The 20,408-nt window shown below is 21.1% G+C and overlaps 1 protein-coding gene across 1 annotated transcript; it reads right to left on the bottom strand.

Annotated features, from left to right (window-relative positions):
• Positions 1–10,914: 10,914 nt before the first annotated feature.
• Positions 10,915–11,828, bottom strand: LOC128952487 (uncharacterized). The gene is made up of 2 exons (XM_054297889.1): positions 11,792–11,828; positions 10,915–11,359 (listed from the first exon to the last, which is right to left on the bottom strand). The coding sequence occupies exon 2, from the start codon at positions 11,328–11,330 to the stop codon at positions 10,917–10,919; it is 414 nt and encodes a 137-aa protein (XP_054153864.1). The 5' UTR covers positions 11,331–11,359; positions 11,792–11,828; the 3' UTR covers positions 10,915–10,916.
• Between the last annotated feature and the right edge of the window lie 8,580 nt (positions 11,829–20,408).

The following is a 20,408-nucleotide window of genomic DNA, read 5'->3' as shown; positions in this document are numbered from 1 at the left end:
AATTGAACTTGATCGACAATTGATCTAGTAACAAATATCACTGTATCAATTGTATATGGTTTTATTTCGGGTACAATTTTCATCAATATGATCTTGATAAATTTTGGATAAATTGGGCTATGCTCTATAAATTGTCTAGCTAGTTTACTGATGAATTGTTCAATTGTACTAGTTGTACCATTTAAATAGCCTAACAAAAATGATCTAGCTAGTTGACTAGCTTGATGATAATCATTGTGGGTTCTATTGGGAACTAGCATGCTAAATAATTGATTAAATATCGTTGATGATATATTTGATTGGAAATATTTTTCCACTATAACATTTGTTATATTTCTAGCATTGCCATCACCATGTTCAATAGTAGAGGATATTGATTGTATAATCGATGTTATTAATTGTACATTTTCTACAGAAATATCTTGATTGATTTTTCCCATTAAAACTGCCAATAAATCATTAAAATATGTACTGGCTATAAATTTCTGGAAAATTTCACTAGATAATTCACTAGTTGATGATGATGTTGAATTTTCCGATAATAACAACAAGGTATCTGTTGATAATGTTGTATAAAATTTTATATTTTCATGATTAAAATATTTATCCAGGTCATTGTTCATTGATTTTGGTACTAACAAATCTATTAGTTGATCAAAATTTGTTGAACGTACAAAATTGGTTACAATTATACGTATATCCTCTACATTGTTGGCATCTGTCAACAATGACAGCAATAATGGTTTATATGTTTGATGATTGATTTGTTGGTATTTTGTTTGAATATTATTTACCAGTAATTTCTGATTAATTTCTTGAATAATTTTATCATATGTTCGACTATTGACAAAATTTAACAACACTAATCTTATGGATTGAAAATTTGATGCAGGTTTATCATCACTATTAGTATTATTTGTATATAATTCACCAATTGATATGGCTACTGTTTTCAATTCACCTAGATCATCCCCGTTAGCACCAGGTAATATTATTTCAATAACCGGAAACAATACCCGTTCCAATTGTGTATTGTTTTTATGGCGCCGAACAAATCGTTGGGCTATCCATCGAAACGGTCGACCCGTTAGTATGTCGACAAACAATCGTCGACTAGTGTCGACAATTCCACCAATTGATTTGGAAATTTTCTCAAAAATTGATCCAGGTAATATATTATTCAATGTCGAATTTACAGTCATATCGAATCTATTGTCTAATATTAGTTCAATCGATATATCTTTGGTTAATTTTAGCCATGAACCACGCTGAACAATTTTCAAACCAATGTGCTTGCTAATTTTTGTCGCCAAACTGATATCACTTTTATTCATTTGTGGAAATAAAAAACGTATCAGAAATTCAATCATAAATTTGAATCGTGTTGTCGACATATATTCAACTAGAAATGTCTGAGTCATTTCATTGTCAATTAGCTGGGAGTTGGTTACCATACGTAAGGCAATTGATTTACCAATACTAACTGCACTGGTCAAATCGTTTTCATTGTTGTTTAACCATGGTAGAAATTTTTTCAAACCAAATTTAAATATTGTATCCATTTCAACGCTAGCAAATATATCTCGGATTGTTTTTGTACCGAGGGTTACCATTGACATTGATTTATCAGCTAGTTTACCAAGTAAATTTCGGATAAATTTCATCATTGCCCAATTACGAATATTTTCAAGTTTACTGGTAAAATAGTTGGTCATGCTATTGGTTTTTTGAAACACTTTACTAAACAAACTTTTTATCCATGATTTAGGTTTTTCATTAGTATTGTTGTTTAAGCTGTCAACGCTAGTTGCCATCAATATTTTATCATCATCATCATCATTGTCCAATTGTTTACCATGATCAATATTATCAGCATTATCATCATCAAACAATAGGCTTACCAGATTGTCAATTATTAAACTTGCTAGATTATTTTTTGTATTAGTATTAGTAATAGTATTTAAATATAATTCAATTAGTTGTCTAATTGGTTCACAAATTTGATCCGTATCAATTGTTATATCAGGTATTAATAAATTAATAAAATTTCCAATTATATCATCTAGGTTAGGTACTTGAACAATATATTTTAATAAAAATTTTTCAATATTATTTTTTGTATTATTATTTGTATTATTAAATAATTGTAGAAATAATCTACCATGTTCACTTTGTTCTAATAGAGTATAGAAATTTTTATCATGTACATTTTTAACAATTTTATTATTATTATTGATATTATTATCTTCCATGTACATTTCCAATATTGTTTTAATAACTAGTAAATTATTATTATTATTATTATTATTAATTGTTATATCTTGAAAAATTATCTTGGTTAAACTATCGAAAATTAATGTACCATGTTCACTATCTATATTGTCACTAGCTAATAATTGTGATATTAATAATTTTAAGATATATTGACCAATTTGTTGAAAACTTGATCTAGCTGCAATTTTTTCCAAAATTGTTTTGACTAGTTTGGTCATACTATTTAATGTTGCATTAATATTATCTTGATTATTATTATTACTATCATTGTCAATTAGATTAATTTTTAGCATGCTAAAAATGTATTTATCAAGTTGTTTATGTTTATTTTGTTTCAATAAGTAGCTAGCTACTTTTTCCACAATATCATTCAAATTTTTCGATTGTTTCATTATGGTACCAAGTTGATTTAATAATAATTTTTCAATAGTTAGATTTTTATTATTATCTAAATTATTATCTAACGGTTTGGTTATATTACTAGACAATAAGGTACCGGCAACAAATATGACTATTTGTTCAAAACTATCATGATCATCATGGTTACCAATTTGTTTACCTAGATCACTTAACAAATTTATTAATTGATCCCGATCAGCTGGTTTATGGGAAATTTTTAATTTTAATTTTTCTAATATAATTTTCATTAACGGTTTGTATCGTCGATAGCTAACAATCTGTCTAATTGTATATCTAATTAATTTTGATTCACTATTATTATATGTATTATTATTATTATTATTACTATTATTATTATTTTTATTATTACTATTATTATTATTATTTTTACTATTATTATTATTATTATTATTATTATTATTATCATTATTTTTATTATGAATTATTTGACGTTTTTTTCTATTATTAATATTATTTTTTTCACTATTATTATTATCACTATTAGTATCACTATTAGTATAAGTTATATTACTAGTTGCAATATTATTGACCAGGTTCAATAAAAATCTAATATCATCCTGGTGACTATCTGGCAATAAATCTTGTTGCATAAAATTTAATATACGTTTTTCACGTTTAGATTTAGCTGTTATTAATTTGTTTGTAAATTTTTTAAATATTTCAACATAATTAGTAGTCATATTATTGTTTTTAGTGTTGTTATCAATTGTATTACTCAATTCAACTAATAGGATGTCCATATCATCAGGTTTGACTAGATTTTCAAACATATTATCCAACAATCGACGTACACTGGGCACCTTGATCATTAGACTAAAATAATATATATAAATATCTTGATGACTATTATTATTATTTTTATCAGTAGTATTATTATAAGTTGATTTTAAATATCTATCTAATAGTTTATAATGTATATCTAGCAATTCATCTAGATCGTCTAGTTGAAATTTTAGATTTTCTACTAGATAGTTTTTCAATAAAATTTTTGAACGTGGATAATCCGAAATTGATTGAAATATTTGTCTAACAACCGAATCTAATTGATCGATATTAGCCAAAAATTTGGGTATAATTTTGATTAAAAATTTTTTCAAAAAATCTAAATCATTTTTGTCGCTTGATGATATTAGTTTGCTTAATTTTAACATGATCAATTTACTAAAATCTTTCGATTCAAACACATTTTTCAATAATAATTGAATAGTTGATTTCAGGTCAATTGGCGACAATTGACTACGATCAATTTCTATGGCACTGGTATTTAATATATCATAGATATCAACGTTATATGATTTGTCCAATATGTCCAAGATAATTGTTTTAATTATTATTGGTTGCGTATTAATAAATTTTCTAGCTATTGATTTGATAAAATTATCCCATGTTGATTTATCAACTTGGCTATATTGTTTAGCTAGATAAATTATAAAATCAATGGCTACTTGTTTAACATTTTCAGTCCAATGGGGCATAAATTTGTAACATAGTTCATCAACAATACGATTAAATGATCTAGTATCATTCATGATTGTACGTACAGTATATTTAGCTATATTGTCAAATTCAGCATAGTTATTATTATTAGCTTGATACATTTGATTAAATTGATTAAAAACATCACGTAACAATTGTAAACAATAGTTTATATCTTGTTTGGAAAATCTACCAGTATCAAATTGTTCTAAAATTGTTGACACCATTAATTGTCTAGCTTTTGGATCGTTTAATATGTTATCGAAAATTTCCATGATAATTTTGTTTAAATTATAATTTGATGTAACTAACAATTTGATCAATATCGATTTAGCCAATTTATGTAGGTAATTTTTTATTTCCATTTTACTATCGCTATCTAAACCGTCAGCACCGGTATCCTCAAAATCACCAGTTCCCGCAAAATTAACTATACCATTGGATCTACTAGTTGTATCTTGGTCAAATATTTTAGTTGAATTTAATAGTTTAGCAATCAATTGTCTACCAATATCCATGGGTTTATGATTTCTAACATATTCTAGACATAAAAATTTAATTATATCTAGAAAACTATGAAATTGATCATGGTTAATTATGGGTATAATTTGTTTTATTAATTTGTAAATAACATCAGTTATACGTTGATCATTTAGTAGATTATTTACTAGATAACGTATCAATGATTTAGGTGGTTGATTTTGTAAATATTTTATCAATAGCAATTTTATCTGATCTCTAAAATATGCTAGATTATTTTTACCACTACTACTACTAGTAGAGTTACTTGATGATGATGTAGATGATATTTTAGTTTCCAAATTAGTTGCCATATAATTTAAGCTAGTTTTATTTAAATATTTTAAACCAGCTTGCTTAAATACTTTACTTATAATTATTGTTTGGCCATCATTATTTAAATATTTTTTCCTAGCATGTTTACCTAGACCAATCATAAACAATGCAATATAATCGACATCGTACCATGGTAATAATCGATGTATCGATAAAATTAATGTCCTAACCAATTTACTATTGATTACTAATTTATCATGCATAAATCGGACAACCAATCTGGTATCGCTACCATTAACAAATTGATAGCCAATTGATTTCATGGTATCGATTAGTGTTTCCAAATCGTTTAATCCAATTGTTGGAATTTCCGTACCATTCAATTCAAACGATTGTCGATTGTTGACCAAATCGATTAACAATCGATTGGTACGATTATCGCTAAATAATTTCAATAAAATTTGTTTTGTAATTAGCGATAATTGGGGTTTTGATGTTTGATGAAAAAATTCAACCAATCCATCAATAGCTAAATCAACTAGATATTTTATATTATCATATTTAATTGTATAATTATTATCACGATTTCCAATTAGTGTTATCACTAGTCTAATAAAATCCGGATTATGTAAAATATTTTCACTAATTAAACGTAAAATATCATTGTTGTCATTATTAGTATTAATATTATCATGCTGATTATTATTTAGTATGTAGGTGTAAATTGTATTATTAACTAGGTTAATTATTGTTGCTAGCTGATCCGATTTTAACTGAGGACTCAAATTTGTTGTCACAATTTTAGTTAAATATTTTTGAATTTTCTGATTTGTTAACAATTTTTTAGTTGCAATTTTCATCGTTTTTGATGATGATGATGAATTGTTTAGCAATTCAACCAGGCTAACTCTAGCAATATCAATTAGATCATTATATTTTTTGTAATTATTATTATTATTACTAAAAATATTAGCTAGATTATTTAATTGAAAATATTTTTTTAGATTAAATCGTGAATTTGTTGTGTTAACTAATGTATCATTTGGTTCATTGATTAACTTATCAATAGTATAGCCTACCAGTGCTGTAATACGTGTATCATTTAGTATACGTATGGCCACTTGTTTAGCTACCTGTGCTACTAGTATTGTTGATGATAAATTATTATTATTATTAACACTACATAAATTGACCATGGTAATACTTAATAAATCAACCATATATTCAATATCACTTAACAATAGATTAGATTTAAATAATTGTTTCGATATTTTTGCTGATAATTTTAGAAATTTTTTATCCAGGAAAATTTTCTTAACTATAATTTTAATAATATCTAATCGTTGTTGTTGTTTTAAATTATCAACATTATTATTATTATTATTAATATTATCAAATTGTCTAATTGTACTTGATGTTTTCTGTCGTATAATATCTAATAAATTATCTAGATCACCTGTTCTAACATCAGGTACGCAACGTTTAATTAGATTAATCAATACGTTTACCGATTTAGCATTATTCAATATGGCCATACTAGTTGTACGTACAATTAGCTGTGGTTTTTGATCTTGTAACAATTTCACTATAATATTTTGTATTATATTAACAAAATCATCTAGGCCATTTAATTTTGATTTCAAACCAATTAACTGGGTTATACTTGCACATATTATCGTATTGGTACGATTATCCAGTAATATTTGTATAGTTATGCTAGTATAATTATTATGATGATTATTTTTGATAAAATCTATCATGGTCAGTTTGCTAATATCCAACAAATATTGTACTATATCTACACTATAGTAAAGCAATATATTTGTATTATTATTATTAGGAGTAGTAGTAATAAAAAATTTAGCCAGATCCTTTATCATCAAATTAATATCATTGTTAGTTAATAAATTGATTGCTAAATTTTTATAAATTTGTTGATTAGTTGAGCTAGTTGAATTTATTGTTAATAATTTCACTGTTGAATCTTTATAAATTTTCAATAATAATTTAAATTTATCAATATTTAAACCAGGTACTAATGTTTTGGATAATTTAATAAATAAATTTTCAGCATGCTCATTTGATATGATTTTCAACATAATAGTTCTTAGCAATTGTTTTAATTCGATTGTATCCTTGACTAATTCAATGCCAACCAATTGAACCAGATCCATTGTATAGTTTAAAACATTTAATTTTGTAGCTGGTACAAATTTTCTTAGTAATTCAATTAGCATTGAATTTAATTTTTGATCCAGCAGAAATTTTCGTACAATTAGTTTACAAATAATAACCGGATGGTCGCCATTGTTTTTGATAATATTTATCATGGTAAATTTTAGAAAACTACCAATATGTAGCAATTTATCAAAATTTATCATGCTAATTATGGTAGTATTTTGAGCAACAGTATGTACTAGATCGATTACCATTGTGTCTACATACGTATCGTTTAGTATATTTACGCACACGTGTTGTAATATTTGGTCACGTGGTATATTGGTATCATCAATAACTGTTTTGCTTGCTGATTTTAAATATCTAGTTAAATTTTGTAGATAATCCCATCGAGATAATCCAGGTACTAGTTGATTACTTATTGTTGAAATTAACATGTTCATTTTATTATTGGTTACAATTTTAACCATGACATTTTTCCCAATATCTATTAGCTGGATATCATTGTGTAAATATTTTACCATGTTAATTCTGGAAAATTGAATCAACTTGATAAAATCATTGGCTGTAATTGTATGATTAAATTTTATAAAGTGTCTAGATAGTTTTTCTATTAAACGATCGGTACGTTTATCGGATAATATTTTATCACCGATTATTTTCATAATTGTTTCACTGGGAGTATTGTCCAGCACTAGACGAGCGATTAGTTTTATAATATCCAAACCGTAGAATAAATATTTTCGTTTTATATGTAAAAATTTAATTTTAGTAAATTTCTTAGTAATAAAACTGTTATTATTATTAGTAGTAAATTTACTGAAAATTTTACTAAAATATTTATACGTATCCATAACTAATTTATCAGTACGTTTATCATTTAAAATTTTCCGTATCAATAGTTTGGATAATGGTTCCTGATTATTATTATTATTTTCATCATGATGATCATTTAGTAAATTGAGCATGGTAAATTTGCCAATATCTAGTACATAATATATATGATATGGTTGGATAATACCTCCCAGAGTATATTTTCCCACAAATCGGACAACCAATCGATCGGTACGTTTGTCTACTATTAATCGTTTTGTTGCAAATCTAATTAGTGTTGGACTACCGTCACCAGCGGTCAAATAATGTACCATGGTCATTCTTGATATATCCAATACATATTGTATATCAAATAGACGTATGCGCCCGGGTAGGTATTTTTTTTGTCGCAAGTGTTTAGCCAATCGTATCAAACCGGGTACAGATCGGGTACTATTCAAATATTTAACTAACCCATACACTAGTATATCTTCGGGTAATTGGCCAATCAAATATTTGGACATAGACATTTTGCCCAGTCCTACATAATAGGCTAGCTCAGTTACCGTATAATTATAATGTTTGCTATGAGCCAACTGTTGGCTAAGATACATAAGCCCATCATTAGCTACATGTCCCTGAAGTAGTTTACCCAATAGATAGCGAACCAGTTCATCGGATCGGATATCCTGGGACATGGATTTAATACTACCCGATCTGATTAAGTCGACCAACTCATCCGGATATCTATACCCGGGTAGTGTCTGATTGATAGCATACCGGAGCACATCATCGCTGGCGCTACTGTTCAACAAACGTATGGCTAGATAGCGGGCTAACTGGTCGGGTCGTAAACCGGGAAATAGTTCATCAATTAATAGCTGTATTAAATCGGAACCGGGAACTAGACTGGTCAGTGATGATGACATCCTATAACTATTACTACCAGTGCTACTACTACTACTACCGGTGCCAAATGCCGATGAAACTAATAGATTGAAAATTTCTTTCCGGTTTCGGGAATCCATTGCCCGTCTAATAACCGTACGATTATCGTTATCCGGCGGGAAAAATATCGCCTCTAATGGATTATAGTTAGTCGTATCCGATGTATTAGTTGTACTAATCGTCGTATTAAACACCGATAGACACTGACGGGTACTTTTACCGCCACAAATGGCCAGTCGTATACAGTTCAAGGGTTCACCCGTTGCCCCGCATATGAACGTCGATCTGGCGCAATGTCGGGCCCATCGCCAGCCCATACACAATACAAAACGTCCGGCTTGTCGACCGTATTTTCGGGTCAACAGTCGGAAACCGGGATCCCGGAATACCCGATCAAACTCACGGAGTCCACGCAAACCCAGATCCTGAACCAATTGGCCGGCACTGTGGGCTTGTTGTCTGATGTTTAGATCCCATGTCGATGATGATGATGATGACGGTATGGACGTATTTTTTGCATTGGTCCTGTTGTTGTTGTTATTGTTATCTAGGAGATTTAAAAATAATTTTTAAAAAATATTTTTATTTATTTTTAAAAAAAATTCTAATTGTCACGGTTTTATTAGTCTATATTTATATATTTTTTTCATAAATATATAATAATATTAATGTTATTATTTTCAAGTTTACAGTTTGCATAATAATAAATTTTAAATAATAAAATATACATTTAAAAAAGATTAAGTTTATTTAAAAAAAACAAAAATATGTTTTTAATTAAAAATTATATAAATTAATTGTTTTATTTGTTTGATAAATTGGTTTTTTTTAGTATATATTATTTTTATATAATTAAAAATATATATATATAAAATTTTATTATAACATTTTTGAGACTACTTTTTTTATTAAATTTAATTAATAATTTAAATATTAACTATTGGTTATTATATTTTAGTTTACAGTTAGAATACAGTTTACAAATAAATAATTTTTAATATAATAATTAACTTTAATTAAAATTAAAACTAAAAGTTTATACATACTAATTTCATAATGATGTTTATTTTTATTATCAGTATTATTATTATTAGTTTCATTAATAATAATAGTATTATTATTATTATCAATAATATCAACACATATTTTTTCAAATGTTTTATTAGTATTATTATTATTATCACTATTATTAACTTGGTGAAATTCACATTTTTCAATTGCCGAGTACAATTTACATAAATAGTGTAATAAAAATAATAATAATAACATTGACCATTTTGCTATTTTTTGTTAAAAAAAAGTAAAATAATTAATATTAAGAAAATATTTTTTAAATTTTATTTTTATTTATTATATTTAGTTAAATAAATAATTTTTCAATATATATAAATACTTACATTTCATAACTGGCCAATATTATTTTGTTTTAGTATAAATTTTAGTAAAAATTATTTTTATTCAAAAATGCTTGTTGTTTACTAGTTTTATATATAAAATAAATGTAAATATTATTCAGCGCCATATTTAATTACTTAATATTAAATTACTGTTTAATTATTTTTTTTAATAATTTAATTAAATATTGTATATAAAATTTGTATATATGTATTTTATAAAATCTATTTTTCTAAAATTATTTTAAATAAATTTATTTTTTAAATAAAATTACTATAAGTATAAACTATAAAAAATTAGCTAAATTAATTTTTTATAATTTTCAAATAAAATTTTAATCCAAATTTATTATATATACTGTATATAACTAATCATTTACTTATATTTTAACTATCAATAATAATAATATTAAAAATAATAATAAAAATAATATCAATCTTAAATTAATAATTTATTAACTTAAATAAATAAAAAATTGTAATGTAAAGAAATATTTGAAATTATTTAATTTTTGAAATATATTAATTTATGAAATTTTTATCAAAAAAATATACATTTTTTTATATATATATATATATAAACAGTATTTAAAAGCAAATTTTTTTTGTTAGCAATATTTAGCCAATTGCTGCTAAAACTAGTAGATTGAAAATTTCCCGTCTATTTCGTGAATCCATTGCCCGCTGAATAACCGTACGATTATCCTTATCCGACAAAAATATGGCTTCCAATGGATTATAATTAGTCGGATCCAAGATATTAGTTGTACTAACAGTATTGGTAGTGTTAAACACATCCAAACAATGTCGGGTAGTTTTACCCCCACAATAGGCCAGTCGTATACAGTTCAGGGGTTCACCCGCTGCTCCGCATATCAGTGTCGATCGGGCACAATGTCGGGCCCAACGCCAGCCCATACACAGTACAAAACGTACGGCTTGTCGGCCGTATTTTTTTGATAATTTTTTGAAACCCGGATCATCTTTGAATACCCGTTCAAACTCCCGGAGCCCGCGTATAGCCAATAACATTGACGTATTTTTTCCAGTAATGTTGTTATCTATAATATTTATTTTTAATTTTTGTTTAATTTTTTTTTTTAAAATCTAGTATAGGTATTTAGACTATTTTATTTATTTATTTAATTTATTTATTTATTATATATAAAAATATATATTATATATGAAAATATATATTATATATGAAAATATATATTATATATGAAAATATATATTATATATGAAAATATATATTATATATGAAAATATATATAATATATATAAAAATATATATTATCTATAAAAAATATATAATATATAAATATATATATAATATATAAATATATATCATATCTATAAACTATTAGTAATATTAATTTAGTTTTATATTTAGTATTTAAAAAAATAAATAAATTATTGAAAAATATTTGTAATAAAAGTAATTTTTTTGAATTATTATTTTTTTAAATTATAAAAAATTAATTTATACATACTGATATCATAAATTTGGTTAATTTTATTATTATTAGTTTCATTATTATTATTATTAATAATAATGTTATCACCAATAATGTCAACACATAGTTTTGCAAATATTTTATTAGTATTATTATTACATTTTTCAATTGCCCAGTACAATTTACATAAAAATTGTATTATAAATAATATTAACAACACTAACCATTTTGCTATTTAAACAAAAAATTAATTAAATAATTAATATTAACAAAATGTTTTTATATTTATTAAAAATAAATAATTTTTTGAATACATAATACTTACATTTCATAACTGGCTAATTATTTTTTAGTATAAATTTTATTTTTCAATAAAAAAAATTACATTAAAAATGCTTGTTTTTATCATTATTTTATTTAATAAAAAATGTAAATAGTTGTCAGCGCCATATTTAATTACTATTACTATTAAATTACAATTAATATTTTTAAAAAAATGTTTTTTTAATATAAATAAATAATGAATATATAAAGCTTATATAAATTATTTTATAAATTATTTATTTCAAAAATAAATCATACAATTAATTAATTAATATGTTAAACAAAATAATATATAAATATTTTTAATCGCATATTAAAATAATATTTTTAAATAAAAATATATTATATATAGTTATCTATATTTTATTTGATTATTTAATTTGAAATAATGTTAACTATAAAAACTAAATACTAAATATTTGACATCTTATTATTTAGATTTAACAAAAATAATTAAAATATTAACTGGCTATATTATTTTAGTTTACAGTTATCATAACAATATAATTGTAAAATATTGATATAAAAAATATATTATTATTATTATTATTTTAATAGAAAACTAATAATAATATCATTATATAATACATTTATTAAACAGAATATAAATTTAAAAGTTACAAACATAATAATTAAAAAAACAAAAATAACTTTTATTTTTAACTAACTTTAAATTTTATTAAAATATAAAATGAAAATAATAAAAACTTTTTTTTTAAATTTAATCCTAAAACTTATTAATAATTATAAATATTTTTTTTTTGATTTAATTTCTAGTTTTTATTAAATTTATAATTCTATTAATATTTTTTTAAAATAATTTTTTAATGGTTTTTATCAAATTCTTGAATTTTTGAAACAAAAATTAAACATTTTTATTAAAAACATGTTTATTTCCAAACAATCTATTTTATATAGATTTAATTGAAAATCATAAATTTATAAATATAATATTATCTTAATTTACAGCTAGATTAAATTAAAAATTAATATAACATAAATAATAATTAATTAGTTTATTTGACTGTACAAAAATTCAAGTCAATAGTACAATTTAAAATCATATAAAAATTTTAGATATTAACTATCAAAACAATATTTTTAACTAACAATAAACATAGTAAAATATATGATAATATTAATTAAATATTTTAGTTTAATAATTATAATTTATTTAACCTACTTTTAACAAAAATAAAAAATAAATTTAAGTATTTTATGCTAAATCATGTTTTTTCTAACTAAATTAAAAGTATAAATATTTTATTGCATACCATGTTTTAATGTTTGATTTTTTTTTATTTTTCTTTATTTTATTAAAATAAAAATTTATTAATTAAAATCATCCATATAAATGTTTTCAAGTTTTATATTTTAATGTTTTAATAAGTGTACAGATTTTTAAATAGTTTAATAAGTATACAGTTTTTTTTAAACAAATAGTTAATTTATATTTTTATAAATTTCATAATTTTTTTTAATATATATATATATAATTCATGTTTAAATATAAATTAATATAGAATTTTATGTACTGAATAGAAATAATTATTTTAAAAAATATTATTTAAATTATATAATTATTTTTTTTATAAAAATAATTAATAGATAATACTATGAAATCATAAAATAGAAAGTATAATTCTACTATATTATTTTTTCAATAAAAAAAATAAAATATTGATATATTAAAAAAATCAAAATAATATAAAAAAACAATTATCTATTTGATTGGTGTTCAAACAAGTAAAATAGGCAAAAAAATTTAATTAATAAATTATAACTAAATTATTTGTTAAATAGGAAATTTCTATTAATTAAAATAATATTTAAAATGATATATTATAATTGTATAAATAGTGTATATCTATTATTTTAGTTTAAACTTATATTTTATTTATTTATTTTTTAAATATTTAATAGAAAGTTGTTTTAAAAAATAATAATTATAATAATAATTGATTTTTATATTAATCTTTTACAATTATATTAATTTAAATTAATTAATTGCTAACTGTAAACTATGTTAATATTACTAAATTAAATATTTATTTTTAAATAGTATTATAGTTAAAAGTTTTGGCGACAAAAAGTAAAAATAAATATATTTTTAAATACAAATAAATTATAAATTAAAACTAAATTATAGTTAGTTATTACTGTTAGATATTTATATTAATAATATTTTTTTAAAAATTATTTTTAATACTGTCCTCATTTTAATCAATAGATTATTTATTGTTGTCAAATAAACAAAATAAATTTTAAAAAAAATTGTAATAATAACCATTTATATAATTAATGTATATATATATCATATATAATTAATGAATATATATTAAAACTAAACAATATTTTTATTAATTTAGTGATTTGAAAATAATAGTTTTATGTTAAAAAAAAATTGGCAATTTATCAATTTGCTTAATCTAAAAACTCTTAAATTAAAATCATAAGTTTTAACTAAACTTTTTATATTTTATTAGTTTACAGTTTGTAGAAAATTAAATTAGAAGTCAAACATTAAATAATTACAAAAAAAAATAAATAAATAAATTGTTATTATCTATAAGATGTTTTTAGTATTATATAAATTATTTATTTATTTAAATAAAAATATATAAATATTTAAAAATGAAACTGTTTCACTAAATTAATAATTTGAAAAATTAAACATATAAATTAATAATATTATTTTAGTTTACAGTTTGCAAATCAAATAAATAATTGTAAAATTAATAAAATTAATTTTAAAAACTAATCAAATAATTCAATTCAATTTATACATACTATTTTGTTAATATTTATAATTATTATTAACTAAAAAACAATTTTCAAATATAACAATTATCTTTTAAATAAATCTAAAAATAAATTAAGTTTAAAAGCAGATTAATAGTAAAAAAAACTGTATATTTATTAAATAAAATAACATAAAATCAATATTTATTTTTATTTGAATTAAATTTAGGTATTAAATAAAAGGCTTATTAATTTATTAATAATTTAGTAATACAAAAAAATAGTCTATTTTTAATTAGTAAATTTGAGTTATTAATTAAATATTATTTTTTTAAACTATATAATTATTAAATAAAATAATAAAAAATTAGCTATCTATGTATATAGAATTATATTTTAGCATAGAGTATTAATAAAATTGTTTTAGCTAATTTTTATTTAATATAAATTTATGATTGAAAAAAAATATTTTTATATCTTAAAAATTTTAATAAAAATTAAAAATTCTATTTGATTTATATGGAAAACTTTCAATCATTTCTAATCTAATATTACAAAATACTAAAAATTTATTTAAAATAAAACTAATATTTTACTATAAACTAACAGTTTAGTTGACTAAATAATATTAACAAAAAAAATTAATTAAATAAAAGTTAAAAAATTGATAATTATTATTAAATTAAATAAGAATTATAATATAGATTATATAGTTTAAATCATTAATATAAAAATTAATAATAATAAAAATTAAACTATAAATTAATTTTAAAAAACTGTATAATTTATTAAAATAAAAAAAATAATATTAATTATTAGTAATAACAAATTATATATAGCTAAAATTGAAAAAAGCATTATTATGCAAAAATATATAATAAATTTTATAAATTTTATTTTAATATTTAAAAAATTAAACTAAAAAAAATTATTTTTAAAATTAGGATTAAAATAGAATATTTATTTTTTCTTAAAACTTTATTTTAGAAAACGTTTAAAAAAAGATTACAACTTTAAATTTTACTTAATTAATTTATAAAACAAACAAAATTACTTATTTAAATTATTAGCTTTGATTAAAAAAATAACACAAAAATTCTAAGTAAAATAAAATGAAATTTTTACAAAAACATAAACTTATTTTATATGAATGACATCAACAAAATCAATAATTGACCGCAAGTATAGATATATTGAAAAAATTGTAAACTATTTATTGGAAACAAATCCAAACAATAGATACCAATTGTCGGACCAATTGATAGACGTTCCGCATATATAAGCAATTTTAGTCTCATATGTATTGATAGTGTTGTTGTTGTCGGATGTTTAGCTAAATAACTATACAATAGTTTATGGGGTAAATGTGCCGATCGGCTGATCCATGTATTCATTATAAATATAGAATATGCTATAACTAATAAAAATAATAAAAATAAAACAAATATAATTTTGCCAATAAATGTTGAATCAATATGAAACGTGCCATAGATTACCAATAATATAGAGGGAGTCGATATATAATACATAATAAATATTATATATGAAAAATAATGATTAAATTGTTTAACAATTTTCGAAAAATTATTATGTAATACAATAAAATTTATAAATAATTTATTGCAATATGTTTGTTGTTGTTGTTTTTGTAATTTATTAGATTTAATTGATAAATATTTTAAATCATTGAAAATTTCCAAATATTTCAATCGACTATAGTCTGCAAATGCATACCATAGACAAAAACCCATATATAAACTACTTGTTATTTTTGATAATACTAACAATAATAGTAAATTAATTATTAAAAATTTTAATATCCACCAATAGCTACTAGTAGTATAAAAATCGCTAATCAATGCTAGATAATAAGCATATAATTCAACTAGGCTAATTGTTAGGGTAGTGAAATAAATTTCAATGTTTATCAATTTGGCCATTAAATTGCATTTATAGGTTATTTGTTTCAATTGAACTAAATTAGTTAATTGATATTCAAAACTATTGTTTTTAATTTTATAGATGATTTCAATCCAATATAACTGTTGAGTCCATTCCTGATAGTTTAGTACAGTTAGTATTGAAATTGTTGTAAATATACCGATACTTATTGCAAGTCCAATCAGTCTAGGATTGGCTATTGTATAGTTTGGATCGCCTAATAAGTCCCAAATCCATAACTTATATAAAATAAAAAAATATGTTTATATATATTAATTTAACAACAAATAAATAAATTATTATATACCTCATTAATTATTGCTGTTATTAGAAATTTAAGACAACCTAACAATAGTATAAACTGTGTAATCAATACACAGACAACTCTACGTTTAGACAATTGTTGTCTACAAACATAACTGTCTAATGAATTTTTTAGAAATATATAATATCGTCGTTGAATTGATTCAATAATTTCAATAAATGGTTCAATACTAGTATAGTTGACATTATTATTAGTATTTATTAGCAGTTTATTAACTAATAATGTTTTTATTTTATTAATTAAATTCATAATTTAATATAATTAAAAAAATAAAATTTAGAAATAATAAACAAATTTTATTTTCTAATTAAACAATAAAAATATTATTATTATTTTTTGAATTTATCTAAAAGTTTGAAAACATAATGAATCTGTTTTTGGATTTTAGTATTTATGACGACAATTATAATGTTATTTCTAAATATTATTTATATATATAAATTTTGATTTTATATATATATATATTATGTGAAAATTAATATCTGTTTAAAATAAATAATTAGTAATTAATGCAATTATAAATTAAAATTTATTTTGTATTTGATATTGTTTTATATATATATATATATATTATAGTAATTATTTAATTATGATATTTTGTGTAAATATATTTAAATATATAAATAACATTAAAATTTTATTATTTTCAAATCAAATCAAACAGTACACAATAATTTTTATAAATATAATACATAACACAATAATTTTTCTAAATTAAAACAACATTTTATTTGTCAATTTTATATTGAATTATAATAAGTTATTAAATAAAACTATATAATAATAACTTTAATAAATTATTAAATATTTATATAGAGAGTATATTTGATTATTTCTAATTACATTTACTAACATCTAATAATTGTTTGCTAATTATAAAATTTTTATAATTTTCTTAAATAAAATAAAAGTTTGTAATAAAACAATAATTTGCAAAAACAAACTTAAAATTTATTATTTTGTAGATTTATAGTTATTATTGAATGAAAATAAATTGTTTTTGATTAAAATTATTACAGTATTAAAGTGTTTTATAACAATAATTAAATTTAAATTAATGATATTAACAACAACATTGATTGACAGCATATGTAGATATATTGAAATAATTCAAAACTATTGATTGGAAACAAATCCAAACAATAGATACCAATTGTCGGACCAATGGATAGATGTTCCGCATATATAAGCAATTTTAGTCTCATATGTATGGATAGTGTTGTTGTTGTTGTTGTTGTCGGCGGATGTTTAGCCAAATAACTATACAATATATTTATGGGTAAATGTGCCGATCGGCTGATCCATGTATTCATTATGAATACAAAATATGCAATAACTAATAAAAATAATAAAAATAAAACAAATATAATTTTGCCAATCAATGTTGAATCAATATGAAATGTGCCATAAATTATCAATAATAGACAGGGAGTCGATATATAATACATTATAAATGTTATCCATGAAAGAAAATTATTAAATTGTTTAATAATTTTCGAAAAATTATTATGTAATTCAATTAAATCCATAAGTAATTTATAGTAATAAGTTTGTTGTTGTTGTAATTTGTTTGATTTAATTAATAATAAAATTTTTAAATTATTGAAAATTTCCAAATATTTCAATCGACTATAGGCTGCAAATGCATACCATATAGTAAAACCCATATATAAACAACTTAATACTTTTAATAATATTAAAACCGTTAATATATATATTATTAAATATTTCAATATCCACCAATAATAGCTACTAATAGTATGAAATTGGCTAATCAATGCTAAATAATAAGCATATAATTCAACTAGGCTAATTGCTAATGTAGTGAAATAAATTTCAATGTTTATCAATTTGGCCATTTGATTGCATTTATAGGTTATTTGTTTCAATTGAATTAGATTATGTAATTGATATTCAAATATATTATATTTAATTTTATAGATGATATCCAACCAATAAAACTGTCGAATCAATTCCTGATAGTTTAGTACAGTTAGTATAGAAAATGCTGTAAATATACCGATACTTAATGCCAGTCCAATGAGTCTAGGATTGGCTATCGTATAGTTTGGATCGCCTAATAAATCCCAAATCCATAACTTTAAATATATATATAATTTATATATTAATTTAACATGTAAATAAATATTTTTTAAAAAATATTATTATATACCTTATTGATTATAGCTGTTACCAGAAATTTTAGACAATATATAAATATTATAAACTGTGTAATCAATACACAGACAACTCTACGTTTAGACAATTGTTGTCTAAAAACATAACTTTCTAATGAATTGTTTAGAAATATATAAAATCGGCGTTGAATTGATTCAATTATTTCAATAAATGGTTGAATACTTGTATTATAGTTATCATTATTATTATTATTATTATTATTATTATTTGGATTAATTACCTGTTTATTAACAAATAATGATTTTATTTTATTTATTAAATTCATAGTTTAATATAACAAAAAAAATCAGGAAATAATAAACAAAATTAATATTTAAATAAACAATAAATATATTATATTTTTATTTAACTAAAAGTCTGAAAATATAATGTCTATCTGTTTTTAGATTTTTTGTATTTATGACAACAATTATAATGTTATTTCTAAATTAAAATTAAATATATATTGTGTGAAAATTAAAATCTGTCGTAAATTATTATTATATTAATACAAAATAATATATAAAAATTTATTTTCTATTTTTGTTTATATATTGAATATATATTTATATATTATTATATTTTTTATATTATTATATTTTTTATATTATTATATTTTTTATATTATTATATTTTTTATATTATTATATTTTTTATACTGTATTGTTTATATTATAAATAATTATTATATTACGTGTAAATTTAAATGATTTTATCTATCTTTTTCAAATCAAATACACTAAACATGATTTCTAACTAATATTATATTTAGTCCTATTTAATATTAAAATATAATTACAGTTTAACTAAATTATATATATTAATATCTTATAATATAAATATTTATATTTAATTACACAATTTATTGATTAATTAAAATCTAATTATTGTCATATATTTATAATATTTTTTACCTGAGCTCAATAATCATTTAAAATTTCCCATTGAAATAACATTGCTTTGAATAAAAATTGAAAATATAACAATACATTTTTAGCTTTGAGTTAAAATATCGTTGTTGAGGAAGTGTGCACGCATACAAACAGACAAAACTATTATATTAAAGTATAGATTAATAATAAAATTATATTTAGATAAAATTGAAGAAAGCACAATAATAAAAAAAAATATTTTATATTATCT

This window comes from Oppia nitens, unplaced genomic scaffold (genome assembly GCF_028296485.1).
Source record: "Oppia nitens isolate AA-2021 unplaced genomic scaffold, nextdenovo-longstitch-racon4-pilon3 scaffold1_pilon_pilon_pilon, whole genome shotgun sequence".
Taxonomy (NCBI): domain Eukaryota; kingdom Metazoa; phylum Arthropoda; class Arachnida; order Sarcoptiformes; family Oppiidae; genus Oppia; species Oppia nitens.
The sequence above is the reverse complement of the archived record's forward strand: the minus strand, read 5'-3'. Positions and strand labels throughout refer to the sequence as shown.

Coding starts and splice junctions, on each gene's coding strand:
- LOC128952487 (XM_054297889.1), bottom strand. CDS start 11,330: ATGTTATTGGCTATACGCGGGCTCCGGGAGTTTGAACGGGTATTCAAA.